Genomic DNA, 23,120 nt, shown 5'->3' on the forward strand with positions numbered 1-23,120 from the left:
AGGGCACTAATCCCCTCCATGGGGGCTTTATTCTCATGACCTAATCACTTCCCAAAGGCCCCACCCCCTAATACCATCACACTGTGGATTAAGTTTCAACATATAAACTTGCAGGGGACACACACATTCCATCTACGACAGTCTCCAAGAAGTTTTGTTACTTGTCCAGTGTTCCCTGAGTGTAAGCAACACAAGTGCAACTCAGGCTGAACAGGAGGCTGGGGTGCTCTGATGAAAAAAACGCAAAAAATGGAAGCAGAATGTCTGGGTTCTGGTCTTAGCAGAAGGGTCAGCATACCGTGTGCTGGCTCCTGGGTTTGGGTTAAACCTTGAACCTACATTTCCTTGATGTACAACGAGGTCAACCGTACCTACTTACCCACAGTGTGGCTGAAATGATGTGACAGCTTCCACACTGGTGGAGAGGATAGTAAAGGGTCTGACATGAGGTCGGGACCCTGGTTCTGAGCCTTGTAGAGCCAGTGGCCTGGTTGGTCCTAACTCCCCAGGTCTGGGCACCCCCTCCCACCCACCTCACCAGAACATCCCCAAACACATGAACCTTGGATATCGAGGTGTCTGGGCCTTTGCTTAGTAAGGTCTCTACAGCTTTGCCCTTGAAGCTTTGTAGATAGAAGCAAGAGTACCTAGGATTTAAGGAGACCTGGGAGGGCAAGATTCCCCAGGCAAAGAGGAAGAAGGAATCCTCTTGGTGCCCAGGATTTAAAAGCATAAAGGACAAAAGAACCCCAAATGAACTTGAGTGACGATGTTTGTCCATCTCTGAGAAATTGGCACAAGCTTATATTTTGTTCCTGCCCCTTCTGAATTGGGTTTTGGAGAATGACGGGACTTTCAGTTGAAACAGATTACCAAAGGGAGACTTGGCCACTGATGGAAATATTTGTAATAGGGTTCCATGCAGTTTTCATCTTCCCCATGAAGATGCAACATTGTCACATGACAACCTTTTGGGGCATCGCACCTGTGTTTTTCATCTCTCTGGACATTTATCTTCTGGTTTTAAATGATTGAGAGGTGAGGTCAATCCCCAGGGTGACTTGCTTTTCTATCTGTGAGAAGCGGGAGAAAGCTATTAACGAAAACATGAAATTGAATCTCACCGAGCACAGGTTCCCCTTCTCCTCTGGTTCTTTAAAATCCTGGTGCTGCCCAGTTACTTGCTAATGGAGGTGTCTGTGAGCCCTCGGAAAAGAACCAGGCTTCTTCAGCAGCAAGAGAAACACAGTTCCCATTCCAGAGACTTTGGTTTCCTTGGTGATGCTTACAGTAAGTTTGACCCTAGCCACAGTACCTTATTTTTGTTTATTTTGCTACTGTCCCTTTTCTCTCTCCATTCTCTTCTTATAACCTTACTCACTTTGTACTTGGAGGTCCACCCATTAACCATAGTAGCTATTATTTATGGAGTGCTTTCTATATTTTCGGGTGCTAACCTTTTTACATATTCCATTAGTCAAGATAGGATAGGCTTATGCTGCAGTGACAACCCTAGAAACTGTGTGGCTTTGCCTCAGAGTTTATTGCTCACATAAAGTTTGCTATAGGTTGGGCAATGCTCCAACAGCAGCTGTCTTCCATGCAGTTACTCAGGGATCCAGGATATTCCAATCTTGTGGCTCCGCCGTATTATCATGGTGCCTCCACGGTCACAGTGGCACAAAAGAAGGAAGACTCCAGATTCTACACTGGGCTTCTCAGTACCCTCACCAGGAAGTGACAGGGGTCACTTTTCATTGGCCAGACCCAGTCATGTGGTGCTGCATAACTACACAGAGGCTGGGAAGTAAGATCTCCCATGAGCCTGGGAGGGAGTGCTATGCAGCAGAATTTGGTGAACAACGTGGCTTTGTTTCTTTCACCCAAGAGTTTTCTAATTTAACCCTCCCTACGCCTGTGAGGTAGACTCTGTTTTGTCCACCTGCATTTGTTTTAAAAAACTTGTCCAAAAGCTCATCGCTAAAGAGCATTAGGGCTGGATCTGGAACCCAGTTCTGTCCAAGTCCAGATTCTGCGCTCTTCACCGCCCGATGCCACTCCCCTCCCCATGAGTTCTCTCTCCTTTCCACTCTCTTTCTCTCTTTCTGCTTCTCAAAGGAACGATTCCTCCCAGCCCATTCCTCTGTCTCGAGGTTTTCTCCATTTCTCTTGGGGTGATGAAATGTTAGTTCAAGTTCCTTTCCCTCCCAATGTTCATCCCAGCACTTCTGCCTATCCAGCCTGTCTTAAATCCCCTAGGTGTTCTTGCCTTATCTAGGAAGCTTGCAAGTGCAAATGACACTGTTCTTTGCCATTAGGCTGGCAGAGGCATGGGTTGTAGAAACCGGGGGAAATTCCTTCTCTGGTTGACAAGGCTATGAAGTCAGGGGTTTTTCCTATTTCCCAGCCCAGGGCTCCTCTGTAAATGCAACAGGAAGAAGTGAGTGGGGATTTTTGTGAACTTCCAGGGTTTTTGTGTTTGTTTGTTTTTTAAACAAATACATATCACTAAGTCCACTCATTTAAAATGTACATACAGTTCAGTGGTTTTGGGTATATTTACAAAGTTGTGCCGTTATCACCAAATGTAGTATAATTTTAGAATGTTTTAGCTCCTCCAAAAGAAACCCTGTGTAACAGTCCCTGCCCAACCCACCTCCCCATCTCCCCTCAGCCCTGGCAACCTGAGCTTCCAGGTTTCAGACAAAGACTCAATGTTTTTATTGGAGCATTTCAAAGGTCAGGGGAAATGCAGAGTTCTCTCTGAGGGGTGAGAGCGGCTGTGGCCAGGTCTGCAGTTGGCATGACCACGCCTGCGTTTCTGTCCCCAGCTCCAGTTACCAAAAACATACCCATAGATAGACATAGATGTGCATAAAAATGCACAGGCACCTGCACACACACAGAGGTACATACATAAACATGCATGCACACATGTACTGTACCCATGCACACATATATGCACACAAATTCACTCACATGTATATACACCTGTTCACATGCACATAAACATATGTACACAGAGAGGCACTTGCACCCATAGAAACAATGCACACGTATATATCCATATGTCCAGACGTGTGTCATGCCTGTGGTTTTTGATCCAGCTACAGTAACCCTTTTTTGTGGTGGCAGCACACCAGGAAACTTCTCCCCTGGGGGCCCTGTCCAAGCCAGTGGTCTGTCAGGAAAGCATTCTAAAGCAATTTGGGATTTATATCACTTGGATGAACAATTTTTCCAGCTAATTTAGTGACTAGGGGCTGCCTGGGAAGGCTGTGTTAGGGCGTGTATAGGAATTTAGGCGCAGAATTGTGAAGAAGAAGAGACAGGAGACTTAGAAATGTGTAAGATGTATGACATGGACGGGACAGTGCTTCTATGTTTGAGGTACAATGTATCTGGCTTGGGTGTATCCTTCACTGGACCCTCTCTCCTCCTGTCTGGGGTGGCAGCAGGCGGCTCAGCCTTCTCCCTCGTCAGCCCAATTCAGTCCCGAGCAGAGATCTGGCCCTGCACCTGGGACACTGGCACTGTCATGTGTACTGTCTGCCTCACCCACCAGGGTCAGTAGCCCCACATTTAGCACAGTGCCTGGTAGGGTAGGGGCTCTGGGAGTGCTGGCTCAATGCATGCTTGAATGAATGAATGAATGAATGAATGAATGAATGAATGAATGAATGAATGAACAAATGGAAAAATTCATTTGACCTTGACTACACCCAGTTTCCAATGCAGAGGAGAATGGTTCAAAGTTGTCCAACCCTTTCTAGTTCTCGCAGACCAATTTGTTGACCCTCCCCAATTTCTTAGAGCAGAGGTCAACAAACATTTTCTGTAAAGGGCCAGACAGTAAACATTTTGGGCTTTGCCGTACGGTCTCTGTCACAACTATGCAAGTCTGCATTTGTAGCATGAAAGCATCCATAGACAATACACAAACAAAGGGTATGGCGGTATGCCAATAAAACATTACTTATGGACGTAGAAAGTTGAATTTCATACAATTTTCACGTGTCACAAAATATCATGCTTCTTGAATGCGTTTAACCTTTATCTAAAGGTGTAAAAACTTGTCTTAGCTCATGGGCTATACAGAAACAGGCATAGATAGATGTGCATAAAAATTTGGCCTGTGGGCCATAGTTTGCCGCCCGTCCTAGAATCCTGGCTCCAATCGGCTCGTGTATCCACACTCTTCCAAATACCCTGCAAAGCAATGTGGACGGTGGGCCAGTTGGGTGTGTGCTGGAGTGTCCCAGCACCAGAGGCCTTCTCTAAATTAATGGGAGGCAGTGGAAAGGCCAGGCGCTTTGGGCAAACTGGACTCAGAGCCTGCCTCCACATCCTGGCCCAGAAGGATCCTGGGCGAGTTATTTATTCCCTCAAGCCTTTGCTTCCTCTTCGGAAAAATGGGTGGATGAAAAGTTCCCCCACAGGGCTCTGGTGTGGGTGAAATGGGCCCAGAGCTCTCAGGAACTTAGAAATTGTTGGTTTCCTCATCCCTCCATCCCTGTTCTTTCCACTTCCCAAAGAGGCCATGTTGCCGGGTGGTTAGGAACAAGATGCTGGTGTCAAAGAGACTCATGGTAGAATGCCAGCTCTACTTCGTAGCCTCGCGTGAGCTTATTAGCAAATGGCCTCACCTCTCGGCATCTCGTCTCCCCATCTGTGAAGTAGGAATAACACCTCCCTAATGGGGTCGAGGTTAGTAGTACAACTAAAGGAAATTATTCGTATAAAACCCTTAACAGAGTGTTCATGGGAAAGTTCGCCAAACGGTATTTGTTATTCTTAGGAGGCAGCGTGGTTCCAAGGCTGCACACACAAGATTGAGCCTCAGACAGGTCTGGGTTCAAACCAGCCTGTGCCCCTTGAAGTATGACCTAGGGAAATTCCATCATCCTTCTGCGTTTTGGTTTCCCCGTATCTTCTATGAAGTATGTGGACCCAATGATCTCTAACACTAGTCTACAACCTGAATTCTAGAAATTTCTGTACATGTTCTCTTATACCGTGACCAGGTAGGTTCCACACTCAGACACATGCCCATCACCCTGTAGGAAGGTAGGACTCTCCTCTCTCCCATCACTTTCCCTCCTGCGTTTCCCCTCCCCACCTCACCATCTCCCATGAGTGGAAAACACACAGCCATTTTTGAGGTTGTGTCCACCGCTAATCTGTCTGCCCCTTCGCCTCTTACCAGCCACACAGTTCTTTTTAAAACTCAATAATAAACTGTCATCCACAATAGACATTGAATTTTTCCAGTGGGAGGATGCTCTTGGCGCTTTCAAGTAGCACTAGCCACTCACCGTGTGCCCAGATCACGTTAAACCCTGCCCTCGAGTCATAGCCAGAGACCTTTTTGAGCAAGTCTGAACTGCTTGGAGTATGAATTCGGTTCAGATTATACTTTCTCATTTCAATTTGTCGCTGGTTCAATATTTTCCAAACCATCTAGAGCATAAACATGTGTGTCTGGTTTCATTTCAGTCTTGACCTAGGGGCGCATTTTTCTTTTTCATGTTACAAAAGTAACACATGTTTATGGGGGGGGGGGGAATTAGAAAAGAGAGATAAGCAGCAAGAAAAAAAAAAAAAAAACTTGCAAAGTTTCGAATCCCACTACCCGGAAATAGTTCTGCTAATACCCTCAGAATCAAACCTCTCTGTGGATTTTTAATGCATATAAATTAAGTGGTATGTGTATACATTTTTAAAACAGTAATTCAGTCTACTGTTCAGCTTAAAAAACAAAACAAAAATGTGGTTCTGGTCAGGGAGCAACAAGAGTTGATGTGTTTTGATATCCAGCCCTGGAGGGCAGGGCAGTGGCCTGTTTGGTCTTTTGGTGCCACGTGGTGCTGGGCGCAGGGGAGTCTAGAATTCATTGCTACCTTGATCTGGTATGGCTCATGGTCTTTTTTGTGTGCTAAGCCAGTGGGGAGAAACCTGCCTTGGCATTAAACCCAGCTCTCCCAGCTATAATGGGCAAAGGGAAGAAGGAAGGGGGTAGGACTCATTCATTCCTTCATTCATTCACTCGTTCCTGAGCACCTCCCTGGGCCTGGCCAGCCGTGTGCCACCCACTGGACCTGTGAGGAGGCATGCAGACCCTCTCAGATGGTCTAGCCCTCTTCAACCTCTCTTGTTTCTCTCCAGGTGGCAGCTAGGAATTCCCAAACAGAAGCAGCAAACAGACAATGAGACCAACATGGGCTGGTCCTGAATTTGGAGGGTGGAAAGAAAGGCCTAGAATTGGGGGAGAGGGGTGTCTCAGTTGAGCTCGATGGACAAACATGGGTTTCCGGAGGTTCGGCCTTCTGAGTTGGGCTCGGCCACTTTCTCCTTAGCGAAATCATTTTCTCCCAAAGAATCTTAAGCAATCCTGGAAAGATGTGATGCTTTGAGACCTGGACTCAAATTCTGACCCTGTCACCTACCGACTGTGGGCCCCTGGGTAGGTTACCTAACCTTCCTGCACATGAATTTCCTTATTTGTACACAGTGTCTCCCCTCCTAGGAAAGCTGGCCTTACATAGTAGTTCTCAGTTCAGTGCCTGGGGGAGAGAGCACCGTAAACAGAGGCTACCGTCTTACCTCGCGTCATCGCCAAGCAGTGCTAAGCAGTGGGTATTAAAACTGGACACAGAGATCACACACATACTCGTACCTATAACCAGCCCCCTTACCTGATCACCCCACCTCACAGTTCACCAAGCACTGTGAGTGCCGACAATTTCAGGTAACTTGCCCAAGATCACATAGCAAGGACGGGGCAGAATTTTATCTCAGGTGGGTCTGATTCTAAAGTGTCTGCTCCTATCCAGGCTGACTTGTTGCCTCCGTTTCCTCGTTGGTACGATGAGAATAACCACACCCATTTAGAGAGTTACTAGAAGCATGAAACAAAACAATGCCTGGACACCTTTTGCCTCTGTCCTGGTCCCCTGGTAGGCTTTCGGGAGATGGTCATTATCCTAAACAAGACAATGCCTGCTCTTCAGAGCATTTTGGTTAGAAGTTGCCCGAAATCAGCCCAGCGTGTTTGCTCTGAAACAATATGATGTAGTGGGAGGGGGTCTCTCCGGAGATGCTGAGTCCTTTTAATAGAGACACCCATCTCTGTCTTCTTATTCTTCACCTGACCTCACGTTTGTTTCTCCATTGTACTGATTGTAACTTGAAATGATTCTATGTGCTATTGTCCATCTCCTCTACGAGAATGTCAGCTCCGTCAGAGCAAAGAAATGGCCCTTCTGTCATTGCATTCACCTGACCTGTAGTACCTGTTAATAGTAATTGGCCGGAAGGGAGGGTTTGCAGGTATGGGGATTAAATGAGTCAGGGTCTTCCAGAAGGTAGGTCAGGTACAACCAGCCCCGAATAACAGAATCACATAGTGAGACAATGATTTTCTTCTTCAATTCTCTCCATCGTCCTGTTGATATTAAGGAGAAAGTCTCTATGCAGGGCTATTTAACACTTTCCTAAGCCTTATTTTCTAAACTTGGTTGTTTTTTTTGTTTTGTTTTGTTTTAACAAAAAGCAAGGCCTCAAGCTCAGACCATTTGGCAGGCCACAATGCCAAGCTTCGATTTAATTTTGTTTTTCAATGTGTTTGTTTTCATTGTATTTATTTTGACATTTATTTGGGGCTAGGGATTCTGGTTTTCCATCTGGTAACAATAAACGATAATGATAGAAAGTTGTTATTTTTTTTAATCCACTTATTTTTCAAAGGCGGTGCATCTAAAGAAAACTATTAGTACGTGATAAATAATACAAATTGGCTGATCTGGCAAAAATCTCAAGGTGGTTCCGGAATGATTGCAATCTGAGGGGTACCGAGTGAGATGCCGAGGCCGACCCTCAGGGGATGCTGAGAACATGTGCTGCAGAGTTAGGGTGGAGCATATCCCAAGGTGTCTCTGGACGAAGTCAAGAAGAGCAGGTCTTGGATGGTGGCAATGTGACAAGAGGCAGAGGACCAGCCAAGCTACCATTTCCTGGAAGTTCTTCCTGCTGTGAGCTGGAGGCTGACACCTCCCCCGCCTCGCTGCCTGTGCCCTTGGAACATCCCCCACCTTGTCAAGCCCAGACCAGAGAGGGCAGAATGTCACCAGGTACCCAGAAGCATGGGTCACAGTCAGGGGCAGGAGTGCCCCCCTCATGGGCTGAACCCCCATCTCAGTCCTTGAAGGGCTCGGAACAGTCCATCAGTCCTTGGTCTCTGGATTTGGCAAAGTCAGATCCGGCTCTGGAGTGACGAATCCAGCACCACTGAGAGTCTAAGCTTCCTTTCTCCTCCCCGCTTCTCAGCTTCTCGGAGCTTTGCAAGAATATGAAAGGCTGGAGGACAAGGGGACGTGCCTTAGCAAAAACTATGCCCTGCTCTCCTGGGCAGCGAGGCTCCTGCTTTGCATCTTTTAATGCCTGGCGCGCACTGTCATCTTTCTCATTGGACTGGGATGTGTACCCTCCCCAGCCAACCCCTTTACTTAATGGGACTCTATAACTCTTCATTTCCTGGACGCACACTCAGGTTAAGCAGGTGGCAAATGGCTGGCATTGCTCACTTGCTTTCTGGCACTTCCCATTTTTATAGGAAGCTAACCTGGCGTTTTTTATTACAAAGCCCCCGAGTCCCAAGGTTTAATACTTCCAGTGCTAGATTCATGAACGACTTGGAAACTGGAGATTGCCGGTGGCTGGAATTTGATGGAGCATGTAACTTGTCCCTTGGAATGGGATTTATTTGCTCAAGGGAGGGGGGGAAAGAGCAGAGGGCAATTAAATGGGTTTTGAGTTTTGAGAGGTGGGGAATGCTTAGAAGTGAGCAAGAGACAAGGGGTTGTGAATCCTTTCTGACAGAACCCAGTGTTTTCAGCATGACGGCTGACTTCGAAACCGACTGCCTGAAGAGCTCCAGGCAGGCAGAGCTACAAGATCCCTTTTGCCAGGCAAGGTTACGTATTCACTGGTTCTGAGGGTTAGGACATGACTACCTTTGGGGGTCATTATTGGGGTCACCCACAGTTACAAATGTGGAGATTATAAGTACCGTTACAGTGAGTCTCCAAGGCCAAGTGAACGCAGAGGTGGCAGCGCTGAACTGAGAGCCGAACCATCTTCCGAGGTGGTTGCCCACCCCCTACACACATACCCCCACCCTTCCTACCAGCCTGGGTCCTGGGCTTGGTAAGGAGTTTGGAGGAGGGAAAGGAAGGGACTGCCAGGAGCGTCCCGATTTCTGTCTCAGCCACTGCTTTGGCAGGATGTCAGATTGGACAGAAGCCCTTGGAGATAAACCTTCTAGATGGTTTTATTTCATTGTTTCTGACAGCCTCTTTTAGGCAGATTTACAACAAACATCTTATACTTTCTGTGCCATCTTGGCCAAAAGGCTCTCTGTGTCACCTGGGATGTGAGGTAGAAAGCCAGCTTATATGAGCTGCCTGGGGCCAGGGCTGGGAGAGATGGTGGCCTGCAGATTAGATGAGAAATTCCAGGTCCTTGCTCGTCTTCTTGGAAAAACATGATCTTTGTTGCAGAGAGAGGTACTGAGAGAGAAGGAGGGAGTGTGTGTGTGTGTGTGTGTGTGTGTGTGTGCACGCGTGCATGTGTGACTACCGCTCCAGAAGCTTGAGAGGTACTAAATATATCCTTGAGTCACTAAAACACCTTCTCCCGACCTCCAGACTGACTCTGCCACCAAGGTCAGCAGGCCTCATTAATTTTCATTGCCATATGTGTTGATCATAGCAACATTACAGCTACCATTTGCTGAGGGCGTGCCAGAGTCTCAGAGAAAGTTGTTAAGAAGCAAAAGATGGGGGTGAGGAGCCCAAGCTCTGGAGCCAGGCTGCCTGGATTCAAATACCAGCTCCATTTAACTTTTCTGGGCCTCAGTTTCCTCATCTGTAAAATGGGGCCGATCCCAGACTTCATTGAATCTAAGATGCCATCAATTAGAATATGCACCATTTATTTTATCTACTACAAAGAAAGAAATCAGTGCCCGTGAACCTGACCTGTCAAAGTGAATACAAGACACGTTCTGATTTCAGAGATTTTAAAATGCAGGGAAATCTGCATCTTAGAATCAATGAAATACAGTGGCAATACCCACCTTGTGGGGCTCCTGTGCTTAGGTTAGGGTCTGACATATAGAAAGGGCGTGTATACGTTAGATGGTATTGTCACTATTATCCCCATTTTACAGATGAGGAAACTGAGGTCGAAGTCACTTTCTGGAATCACCCATAAAGCAGTAACTGGTAGAGTCTGGATGTGGGCTCACTTACCTGCATGTCTCTTTAATGGCTCGAAAATCATGTCCAATAACTGGGCACTCACACCGAGGAGGAGAAAAACGTCAGGAACAGGCTGACATCATGGTTGTGTGTCTGTGAGCAGGTCCTCCACCCCTCTGGGTCTCTATATCCTTACCTATATGACAGGGGTGAAAATGGGGACCCTGTGGGAGTGCTGAGAGGATTTGTGGAGGTGAGATAGGTCCCACACACGTACTCAGTAAGCCTTCATCCTGTCCTCCCCTCTCTTCCCCACTGCGCACCTGCACGTGGCTTTTAGGGCACCCATGTTAGTTACAGAAATCCCAAGCTCAGAGCAGTTGCTGTGGACACTTGGACTAACTTAGTTGGATGAGCCAAGCCTCAGCCACCCTGGACACCTGCCTAACGCCTGCTCCTGCTGAGAGCTCAGCCCTCGCCCTGCTCTCCAACTCAGCCCCCGTTAAACACCTGGGTGGGCCGCCAACTGGGGACAGCCTTGAATCATCATAGCTGCCTCCTGCTGACTTACTGGGCAACCTGGGACAGGTGAATCAGACGCCCGATGAGTCAGCTACCCTGGGAATCTCACCTTAAGCAGGTGAAGTGAATCTTAGTCAAAGATCATGGGTGGTTATAGGTAGCATTTTGGGTGAGTGGGTAAATGGATGGATAAATAACAGACTTATGTGATGTGTGTATAAAGGTATAATTTATATATTTACATAAGTGTATATGTATGTTGATCATTTACTACCTCTCACAATAGCCAGCATTTCCTGAGTACGTATTCTGTGTCACGCATGAGAGATGCTTATACTTTGACGTGCCCGATTTCATGTGATTCTCCTAACAACCCTAGAAAGCAGGAACTGTTGGCCCCATTTTACTAATAATGAAACTGAGGCTCAAAGAGCTTAACTCATCTGTCAAGGGTCACACAGCCACTAGCCGACAAGCCAGGATTCTAACCCATAGCGTCTGACTCTGGGCCTCTGTTCTCCTAACTAAGCGCTGTGCTACACTTCCCACCAGGTGCCAGGCATGGTACCAAGCTCCTTTTCTCATGTTGCCCTCATGCTGACTCTATGAGGTAGATATCATTAGTTTCCTTTGATAGGTGAGGAAACCGAGGCCCAGAGAGGTTAAGTAACCCATCCAAAGACACACAGTAAGGAACAGACTGGGATTCAAACTGAGACTTTCTGATACCAGAGTTCTAAATTCAACCACGTGATCAGCTAAGTTTAAATACCGAAACAATGAATAAAATGTGTAGAGTATTTCAGCAATAAGGTCATAGATTAAAAGAAAAATTCAAGCCCTTATTTTGATGTAGATGGGAAACGAACTTTGCTAATGTCATTCCTTCTTTCTGCCAACGTTGGATATTATGAGCTAGACATGGTGTTAGGGGCTGGGGATGTTCTGGTGAATCTAGAACTCATTCATTCATTCATTTCTTTATTCATTCATTCGGTGACTGTTTATTGAATTTCTGCTATGTATGTGCCAGGAATTGGGCTCACATTGGAGGAAAAGGATGGATGAGCAGGCTGGCAAGTAAATGAGGTGCTCCTGTCACTGCATAATGTCCCTTTTCATCTTGTCATTCATCTGGTCCTGGAAATGAACTCAATGAGGCTGAAAATAGTTTGAAAAACCCTCTATCTATACAGGCGTCTGGTTTGGGGGAGTATTATTGGTGTTTACATACCCCTGTCTTCAGGCTTGAATGCGTCATTTGCGGATGGTACTTGGCCACTGCTTTGCTGGTCTTTGATCACTGTCCCCACGCAGCAGCGCCTCCCGGCAAGTGGGAGCAGCTGGGATGAGTGGCCAGCAGAGTGTCGTCTGAGTGGTGTCTGAGGATCCCAGAAGTTGTCAGTTTACGTGCAGCTTCCCGTCTGTGAGACCCTGGGATAGGTGGACCGTGGCTAGATTCTGTAGGTGTCCTTGGATGCTGGCGGGGTGGAGCGGAGGGCGGGGAGGGCGAGAAGAAAGATCCTGAAGAACCCAGAAGAACTTGCTCCCAGACCCACACTCCAGAACCAGATCTGAGGTCTAGTCCCAAGCTTATCACCTCGTAGGAATAACAGAGCCTTGTCCACGACTCCATTCTATCATGTGTCACGTCTAATCATTGTGGGTCACCCTTATCGTAACAACTGCTAACAACTTCTCTTGTCCTTTTGCTTTTCAGCCTTTGTAAGGGACGCACACTCTATTCGGTGGTGAGGGATGCCAAGATTGTCTTGGATGTCAACAAAACCAGGCAGATTGCCCAAGAGATTGTGAAGGTACCGTAGGGTCTGGGGCTTCCTCCCTGAACCTCCGAAAGACGGTGCACGTCCCCTGCCCCCACCCCGAGACTCAAGGTCTGCCTACACACCAATCGCCTGGGCTTAAAAGGAATTAAACTTGACTTGAAAATACCAGGCCGTGTGTATGGAAGAATTTTGCCAAGATAACGACCGTTAGGGATGGTCTACCAGCATTTGGTGTCACTCTGGTGCCTTATCACCATGATCATTAGATGGGTGTAGGGACCAGAGGGAAGAAATTCTCGTTATGAGAATCCCTCACCCCTCAGATCCATGAATTCCTATGTCAGCCATCCCTCTCCACAGCTGCTGGGAAAACATCAAATTGGTGGGTGGCAGTTTGGAAGAAAACTGCCAGAACATCCTGCGTTTTCTGGCAGGTGCCTCATGAGTCAGTTGTAGTCAGTCTTTTATTTCTACTGGAAGTGGCAGAACTGAGTTGTGAGAAGAAATAAGAATGTGACTGCTCATAAAGACAAAAAAGAAAAAGACAAAAAAATCCGAGACCTTCACCCTTCAGCTAGACCACCGCTAGGTTCTTTGTGTTTTTGATTATCGTGTCATGCTCAGTCTCTGGAGGGACACGGTGTATTTGGCAGTGGCATGGGTTAACTAGACAGAAGGACCAAGGCCCCTGCAGAAGAGGTATTTTTCAAAGAGCACATGAGGGGAGACGGTTGATGGAATTCCTTTCTCTAGAGACCTCAGCTCAGGTTTGTCCCTGCCCCTTTTCCCTCTAGAGACATTTTCCTTTGTTTCTAATTCAGGAAGCAGAAGAGCTAGATGGAGATGGTTTTGCAGTGGTCTGAGGGTGGTGGCAGATTTGTGTCTTGGGGACCCTCCCTGGTCCCAGCTGCCGTGCCTTCTTCCACCCCACCTGCAAGCCTTTGCATGTGGGCCCCAGCTCTACAGCTGTTCAGTGTGGTCTCATTGGCAAGGCAAGGAGTGGGACCCATGACCCCAAGCCAGGATGGCAGTGAGCACTGAGGTTTCCTCTGGCAAGTCCCCGTTTCCTTGCTCTTTGCAGGGCATGGGCTATCTCCACGCCAAGGGAATCCTTCACAAGGACCTCAAGTCCAAGAACGTCTTCTACGACAATGGCAAAGTGGTGATCACAGACTTTGGGCTCTTCAGCATTTCCGGGGTGCTGCAGGCTGGCAGGTGAGAGGTGGTGGAAGGGCTCAGAAGGGTTCTCGACAGACATTGGTGGAGGTGGGGGCCGTAGGACGTCATCTCAAATGGCTTTAGTGACCTAGACTCCGTGTTGGGCCTGAGGTCACTTAGCTGAGCGGCCAGGGTGTTGTGTGATGATGAAGATCTGATACTCAGGTCGTGCTCTGAGTCCCCTGGGGCCTGACTTGCAAATGGCGCCTTTGAGTGGGCACAGAGCATCCCCAAGTCTGCAAACCATTTGCCCTTGAATTTTCTCTGGAGGACTCTTCCCTTACCCCAAGGATTTACCTGGAAGTGAGAATCACCCAACAGCTCTGCTCAAAGTTCTCTTATGAATTCATTAATTCTAGTAGAGTATCGTTAAGAAACAAGGGACGTAACGTCAGACCCAACCTGGGGCCCAGCTTGGCTCTGCCACTTATTAACTGACTTTAGTCCAGTCGTGGGACTTCTCTGAACTTCGTTTCTGCATCTGCGAGAAAAGTGATGGGTAGGACGATGCCTGCCTCCAGGATCCTCACGGATAAAAATCAGATAACATCCCTCAAGCATCCAGCACAGTGCCTGGAGCCCAGGAAGCAGTACAGATGGTAGCTGCTGCCGAGTTGTTGTAATTAGTATTAATTTGCATATACCTCCCCAGTATCACACAGGAGAATCATTAACCATCGTTAAGTAATTAACTCTCAGGCGCCTCTCACCCTAGAGCAAGCTGCCTTGAGTTGACCCTGTGAAAAACAGCTTGATCCCAAACAACCCATAATTCAGGAAGTCTCCCCTTTGTGACTTTTAATTTGGAGAGTGTGTGTGTGCCCGTACACACATACACACACACACACTCAAGCTTTAAACCCCACGTGTTTTCTCTAATCATGCCTCTTATAATAAATGGCATGCCTCTTCAGAAAGGCAGCTTCACACTTTCTGTCATTGTATGTCAATTTCAGCTGCTTTGAGAACCCCTGATCTATTTAAGGTACACCCTCGCCCTACCCCCCCCCCACACACACACACACCCACACACAGGCAGAGTGAATTTTGTTCACGCTCTATAATACCTTGCATCTAAGTCAGACCGTCCAAAATTTGGTGAAACTAGATCTATTTCTATACGATGTAGTAACAAACAGAAGCTTGAAATTCTTTTTCAGGTTTTACTCCACTGACCTCCCCCCCAAATTCACCGCAGTCTCCAACACTATCTACAGCACTTGATAAGAAAATAAATAGGCAGAAAAATGAAGAAATAGAGCAATAAATAGTTAGGTGGACAGAGACCTCAAGTCAGAAGCCAGAAGCCAGGAGGGCTGGATCGTGCAGGATTCTTTCTTCCCTCTGCCTCCCCAGCACCACTTGTGTGTGAGGTTTGCTGTGAGGGCACCAGCACACTCCTCTGTTGGCATCACTGCAGGCGAAGGGCAGAGGAAGCAGTTGGTGATATCACTGTGAACCCAACGTTTGTATCCAGACAAGAGACCCAGCAGGTGTTTTCTTTAGCCGGGGTCAGGCTCTTTTAAAGATCGAGTTCCTTTCTCCTAGTGCCATGTCCATCCTCTAGGAAAGGGGGATGGGGCTTCTGATTTTCCTCCTTTCAGATTCTTGGTTTTCTGAAGCCAAAGGAAGTGGAGGAAGAAAGGAAATGGACTGACCTCGGCATCCTTCCCTGTAGCTCATTCATGGAGGCCCAGTGTCAACCAGGAAGGGAGTTCACCTCAAGGGCAAGGTGGCTTCTGGCTGTGTTACCCAGACAACGCCTCCTCCCCGCTCTGCCCCAGCCTGGTTGTCAACACAAACCTGGTTGTGTCCGGAGGGGCCAGGGAACTCTCAGCGTCAACTCCCAGTAAGAAATCCACATTTCTTGGTTACTGACGAGTAGCCATCAATGGCTTCCTGTGCTTTGATCCCTGTTGCAGTGACGCATGGGGCTTAGTTTAGAATTCTGCTCCCTCATGGTGCTGTTTCTCCGGGAATTAGTGCAGAATTGTGGCGAAGAGTCTACTCTCTGGGGTTTTAAAGACTTGCAGTCAAGTCGATCTTAGCTCTGTCACGTTTTACAAACTCCGTGACTTTGGGCAGGTCACGTACGCGTTTCCTCATCCGTGCAACAGGGATCTGATCCAGTCCAATCCGTAGAACAGCGATCCACAATCCATCCGATTGTGGGTTTATGAGGATGAAGTGGGTTGAACAACCTGCCGTACCGTAGGCACTCCGCAGGAGTTAATTGCCTTCCTGCCCTCCCCTCAGGTAGAGTTTGGGCTGGTCACAGCTCTGGGTACCCAGCTCAGGGAGATCTGGCCTGGGGTGGGGGTGGGGGTGACCCAGTGAAGTGAGCATATCCTGAACATGCAAACATACCCCAGGGCTTCCCCAAGCATATCCCAGCATTGCCAGCGTGCAGCTGTTCTGCCATCCTCAAAAAAAGGTGTCCCTTAGATGCCAGCATTACTGTGCCAGCTGCTGCAGGCTGCTATTAACCATAATAATAACCATAATGAAGATGATTTGGGTTTGTCACCGTTGGGCCCCTCGCCATGGGAACAGAACACCCCAGGGTGTCTGCTAGGCCTGGCTCCTGGCCCCCTCCCAGGCATGTGCCCATGCCTGCCCCAGGCTCATGGTTATCAAGTGGCCACCACTCCTCTTCCTGGCCCCACCCTGCAATTCCAAACCTCCACTGACCCCTCGAGTCAGGAAAAGGCAACAAGGGTGGTTGGAAAGAGATGGGAACTGGGAAGCTTGCTGTCTCAGCAGCAATATCCTACTCCACCCCACCCGACCCCCAATGGCCTGATCATGTCAGAGAATGTCAACTGGCCATGCCTTGGCCCCTCTTTTGGATGATGTTCTTATTTTTGGCTCTAGTCTCAACTTCATTTCTGAGTCAAGATACAAAAAAAAAAAAAAAATCCGTAGGTAATAATGATATCCACTAAATGTGTGGCACCAGCAGCAGACACAGCCCTGTACCCTGCATTGACTCCTTTTCATCCTTACACCCACCATGTGAAATTAATGTACCCATTTTGCAGATGGGAAAATGGAGACTTGTGTCTGCTCAAGGTCACAGAGCTAGTAAACAACAGATGGATCCTCAGAACCCTGCAAGTGTCCCCAATTCTAGAAGCAGGGACTCATTGTCCTGCCAAGTCAAGGGCTGGCTAATGGATTCGAGTCCTGTTTTCTAGCAGAGGATGTATTCTGTCAGGTCTGCTGCATAGAGCATAGGAGCAGGTTACGTGTCACTAATGCTGAAAGACTGAAGTTTGGACCATTTTCTTATTTTTATGTATCAATTAGAACAGTGATTCTCAACTGGGCTCTCCCATTCCCCAGGGACATTTGTGATGTCTGGAGACATTTTTAGTTGTCCCAACAGGGGAGAAGAGATGCTATTGGCTTCCAGTGGGTACAATACCCAGAACAGCCTCCACCCAAAGAATCATCTAGACCAAAGCAAGAACTCCAAACTCCTGGAGCCTCGCTCATCAGGCTTCTTTCCTCCCCCCATCATCGTCTGCAAGATGCCTTTAGGGAAGATGTGAACAAACATTTTCCATATTAACTCTAACGTGTACTTAAAAAGTGCTAGTTTCCACTTATGGTCCCATTAAAAAGTAACCTATTAAATAGCGAAGTCAAAAAGCCATTTGTAGTAAATAATAGTCTGTCCAGTATGGTAGCCGCTAGCCACGTATGGCTATTTTGACTTTAATTAAAATCGATAAAATTAAAAGTTCACTTCTTCAGTTGCAGTAGCTGGATTTCAATTGCTCCGTAAGCCACGATGGCCAGTGGCCACCATGTTGGACAGGAGACATAGAGAACATTTCCACCATTATGGAAAGTTATGTTTGACAGCACCGCTCTAGAAGGTGTTCAGATATGGTTAGAATCATTATGGGATATGAACGCACGCAGTTAAGGAGACAGTGCATCCATCACACCTTACAAAGCTCAGAAGAACCATACGACTCAGTCAGCCTCAGGTCCCCACATACTGGAGGCTCTTGTCTTTCACAGGCTCACTCTTGATGTTTCGAGGTATCTATCTCTCCCTCTCCCCCTCCTTCCTACTCTCCCCGTATTAAGGAGCCCTTTCCTGGGAGTCTTGAATCAGGGGAAGCCTCATAGGAGGTCAGATTTCAGTCCCCAATGGAAAGTTCTGTACTTGCTAAAGACTTAAGTGTGAAGGGAGCCAGCTTCCCGTCTCTTCTAAGAATTTACCGTAAAGAATAATCAGATGTGGGTGGTGGGATATATTCGTGGTACCTACCCAGAGATGTTCATGGCAGCATTATGTATAGTAATGAAAGGAGAGGCACTTAAGACCCGTCATCAAGGGGTTGGATATATACGTTTTCATAGATACATGGGATGGCATCATGTATGCCAATTACACTGATGTTCTTTAGGATTCTAGAACACGCCAGACAGGGCCTGCCGTGGGCTTTTGTCCTAATTTTCCCTTCTGCTTAGAAGAGCCTTCTCTTGTGGCTGGATCCTTTATGTCAGGTAAATCTTAGCTCACATGGTATCTCAAGCAAACTCCCTCTTAGCTTTGACACAGCCCCTTTTAAATGTTCTGCATCACACTTATCGCTGTCTGTATGTTTTCCTATTTATTTCATTCATTTGTCATCACCTTCCCCACCAAAGGTCAGGCTCCAGGAGGGCAGGGACCCTCTTCTTGGTCTTATTCTCTGCTGTGCTCCTGGTGCAAGAACAGAGCCTAGGCATAAGCAGGGGCTCTGTAAATACGGTTAATCTTCATCATTCACAGATTGCATATTGGCGGATTCGCCTTCTCGAATTTATTTGCAACCCCAACATCCATACTCGGGGTACATTCACAGTCATTCACGAGCATGCACAGGGTGGGGGGAAATGTGAGTCGCCTGGCGCACATGTTCCCAGCTGAGGATGAACAAGGGGTCCGTCTTTCTTCTTGTTTCAGTCATACAGAGTTGACTGGGGGGGATGGAGACAGGAGAGGGCAGTGCCATGGGAAGCAGTGCAAGATGCTTCAGCTCTGAGGCCCGTGGGACGGGGTTTTGCAGCTCTGGCACCTGGTCATGGGGCAGCCTCGGGCACGCCACTGAACACTTCTGAGCCTTGGTTTCTCTTGTGTAGAATAAAGAAAATAAAAGGGACTAGAATGAGTTGTTTTTAGGATTTAAGAAGATGATCTGTGCCTGAGGTGTGCATGCGTGTGTGCTCACGTGTGTATATGTATTTCCCCTAGGAGCAACAACTCCGTATTTGCTAATACAGTGTTTGCGGAGACTTTCTAGAACGTGACTCCCATGGATAACAAGAATCGGCTGTTTTTGTGGAGTAGAGATGGAGAAAGGGGTGCCTCAGAGGCGAAGGCACCCGATGATGGTTTGGGTATTGCGTGTCTCTCTCTAGACCACCTCCCCCTGTGTCTCAGCCTCCAGTACAAGGTCAGGCAGTGCCCAACAGGGGATACAGGAAAGCCAGCACAGGTGGTCCAGGGACTTGGGTCAGTGCTGGGGGACTGGTCCTCCCTGGGCTGTGATGTGGGGCTCACTCTATGCTTTACTTCTCCAGGAGGGAGGACAAGCTACGCATCCAGAATGGCTGGCTGTGCCACCTGGCACCGGAGATTATCCGCCAGCTGTCTCCTGACACAGAGGAAGACAAGCTCCCTTTCTCCAAGCACTCAGATGTCTTTGCACTCGGGTAGGTGGCCCACACTGGCCTTTGAGAGCCCCAGCCTGGGCAGAGGGGCACTTCCCAAGCATTCCTTCAGACCTAGGGCACCTGTCTGTGGGGGCAAAGGTGGCTGAATTCCAGGGTGAGATTGCGGCCATTTGAGCGGGGTATCATAGAAAGCGACCCTCGCCAGCCTTCGTGCCTGGCTTCTAACTGGCTATGTGACTATGGCAAGTTACCGAACTCACTCATTCATTTCATTCATTCACCCATCACTCATTCATGCAATAATTATGTACGGATGCCTCCTATGAACACATTATCCGAAATGGAGTGCCTTAAAACAACATTTATTATCTCAAGTTTCTGTGGTCGGGAATTTGAGCATGGCTTAGCTGAGTGGGCATGGTTCTGAGCTGGTTCGCCATGTCTCAGGAGGTTGCAGTCAAGATGCTGGCCAGGGCTGCAGTGTCACTGAAGGTTTGACCGGCTGAGGATCCACTTCCAAAGCGGCCCAGTCACCTGGCTGTTGGCAGGAGGTCTCAGTTCCTCAGCACGTCGGCCTCTCCATAGGCTGCTTGAGTGACCTCGCAACATGGCAGCTAGAAGCCACACTGCCTTTATGACCTCGTTTCATAAATTACATATCATCACTCCTGTCGTATTCTATTTGTTAGAATCAAATCTCTAAATCCAGTCAAGGGAAGGGGAATTTGGGTCTATTTTTTGCAGGAAGGAGTATGAAAGCATTTGTGGACATATTTTAAAACTACCACAGGTCCCTACTCTATCTTGTCTAATGGAAGACAGACAAAGCAGTCGGTTTTAACAAAGTATGCTAAGTGCTATGCTGAGGATAAACACCAGGACTATGGGACTAAAGGAAAAACCAAATCCAGCCTGGGAGACCAGAGAGGGCTTCCTGGAGGAGGTGACTCCTGAGCCTAAGTTACAGGTTAACCACAGGTATGCCAGGTGAGGGTAGTATGAGGTATTCCAGGTAGAAGGAAACAAATTGCCAACAATGGGAGAACATATGGGGAGGAGTAGGGGCGAGGAAAGGGAGCTGAGGGATAGAGAATCAGGAGAAAATGAGGCTGGGGTCATGAGATGAGTGACTAGAGAGGGAAATAGAGTCAACCCTGCAGAGATGTAGAGGCTGAGTTAAGGAGTTTTCCCTTCACCTTCTCGGCACTAGGGAGCCATTGATGGTTATGAAGCAGGGGGAGTGACATAGTCATATTTTGAGTTTTAGAACAATCACTCTACTGCATGGAGAATGGGAAAGAGACGGACAAGATTGAAGCTGGATGCCCGATGCAGGCAGAGGTGCTGATGTTCTCCACTGAATCAGTGCCAATGGGCATGGAGTCTGTCCCTTGAATCCCATTAGAGGCTGTCATTTGCCGTGATTAGTTTATGTCCTAATCTTTATCTAGTTGGATATTGTTATCTGAAACCACATTGCAATAATTAAGTTGCTATATTTTCATATAAACGGAGCAGAAGAAAAAAGAATGTAATTAACAAAATGTACCAAAGTAAGTAATTAGGTTTGCACTGGCGTTTTGGTCTTTAGCAATTTCCTTTTCTTCAAGTGAGTTGCTCTTGAAAGTTGGGTTTGGAAGGAAGTTTTAATGAGGCTTTTATTCCTGACACTGTTGAATACCGAGGGACCTAGTGTTCCGGTTTCCTGCCAATTAGGTGCACCTTGTTGCTTGGGAATGTCTCACTCAGGCACGACTTAGAACAAAATGGACTTTTAAAAGCTAGGGGAGCACCATGTTGAGGTTTCCATGGTGCTGTCTCGTGGCATCTTCACAAACACCCTTCGAAGCAGGTATTGTTGCTCCCAAATGACATGTGAGGAAACTGAGTCTTCCAGTGACTCAGTGCCTTGTCTGATAGGAATCAGTGGTGGAGATGGAGGTCAAACTTGGGGACATCCTAAATCCAGAGTTGGCGCTTTTAACCACAGACACTTGAGAGTCATTTCACCACTCAAAGCCCTACTTCCCGTAACCCTAAATTAAAGATAATAAAACCCACTGAGGTGTGCTAAGGATTGAGTGAGAAAACACCTATGAGGCACCCAGCACAGCACCAGGCTCCCGAGAACCTCCCTTCCCCCTTTCCCATGAGCAGTGCCTGCAGCCTATCTGTGCCTCCTTCACCAGGCTTCAACCATCAACTACAGGGTTACCTCCCCAAATAGTTCCTGCCCCAGTTAATAAGGACTCTTGACTAGGATGGAGTGTAGGTTTTCCGGTATAGCGTCATGGCCAGTCATGCAATTCTGTAGTCAGGTGAACTGGATTCAACCTCTTATTTGCTGTGTGACCCTGGGTAAGATACATAGCATTTCTGAGTCTCAGTTTCTTCATCTGTAAAATAGGGATAATGAGAGTGCCTCCCGTTTTAAAGTAGAGGTTTTGTTATTATTTAGGCACGATAAGTCCAGTGGATTGGGAAATGAGGGCTGTTGAAAAGATAGTTTGTTATTCACAGTCCCCAAAAGGAGGGGGCATATCATACTGCAGGAGTGAAAACTCAGTAAGTGTTATTGTTTATTAGGATAACAGTAATCACCTAGCACCTTAACTTGAGAACTTCCTAACCATCTTATTCAACATCCCAACATCTGAACATCACCACCCTTCCCTACCCCAGAAGGATGAGGTTGGCAGGGGAGAGGAGACGCTAAGAAATGGAACCCTGGAAATAGCTGGTTGGAGGCAGTTCTCTGATGGGTAAAGAGGTGCTGCCTGTTCTTTAAAGCAAATTTACATACATTAGATTAGTGGAAAGATAAGTTCCTACGGTGATTTTAGGTGGTCCGTGAGTTGAGGAATCTTGTTCTCAGTGAGCTGAGACCTCTCCTCTTGGTGCAGCTCAGCAACCACCCTGCGTCCTCTGAGCATGTGATGGTCCTCACTGCCACTCATACCTCCCGGCATCCCTTAAAACCCTGCCCAGCCCATTGCCCCATCCATCTCCACATGCTACTCACTGCACAGTCCTTTCTTCGGCCATTACAATGGCATGATTTATGAAACAAATGGTAATACGATCAATCCTTCTAGAATAAATCTGGCATCGAATTGTTCTGGCACTCAGCATCCCAGATAAACATTCTTCCATGCAATTTTATCATCATTGTAATTTGGCAGGTAAGGAAATCCAGACTCAGAGAAGTAACGTGACATGCCCAGCGTCATACTACCAGTATAGAATAGAATTAGCACTTGAACCCAAGGCAGTCTGACTCAGATCTTTCTTTTTTCCCCTCTCCACTCCTCGGTGGGATGGCTCATACTTAGAAAACACAAATACAAAAGAAAAAATAAATCCTATCCCCTCAAATTAGCTAACATGGTTAGCATTTTGCTATATTTCTCTTTATTCTCCTGTCCATATATATGTAATGGTTTTCTAAAAGACTTTCATATGCCTTTGTATACAATCTTGTGCCCTGCTTTTTGCATTTAAAATTCTATATTGAGAACTTTGGTCATGTCAGCAACATTTCTTTGAAAAGTTTTAATAATAGTATAGTATTGCATTTCGTTTTATGGACTTACTGTAATACATGCAACCTGTTCCTTTTATTGACAATTGCATTGTTTCTACTTTTTTCACTATTTTA

The 23,120-nt window shown here is 47.2% G+C and overlaps 1 protein-coding gene across 5 annotated transcripts in view; it reads left to right on the top strand.

Annotated features, from left to right (window-relative positions):
- Nucleotides 1-23,120, top strand: part of KSR2 (kinase suppressor of ras 2) — a 343,303-nt gene that overhangs the window by 310,666 nt on the left and 9,517 nt on the right. For all 5 annotated transcript variants that reach the window (XM_019753947.2, XM_074321394.1, XM_074321396.1 and 2 more), the window contains 3 exons: nt 12,502-12,598; nt 13,650-13,783; nt 19,370-19,501. In XM_019753947.2, coding sequence (XP_019609506.2) covers nt 12,502-12,598; nt 13,650-13,783; nt 19,370-19,501 — 363 coding nt within the window. The remainder of the gene's footprint in view (nt 1-12,501; nt 12,599-13,649; nt 13,784-19,369; nt 19,502-23,120) is intronic.

This window comes from Rhinolophus sinicus, linkage group LG16, assembly GCF_036562045.2.
Source record: "Rhinolophus sinicus isolate RSC01 linkage group LG16, ASM3656204v1, whole genome shotgun sequence".
Lineage (NCBI taxonomy): Eukaryota > Metazoa > Chordata > Mammalia > Chiroptera > Rhinolophidae > Rhinolophus > Rhinolophus sinicus.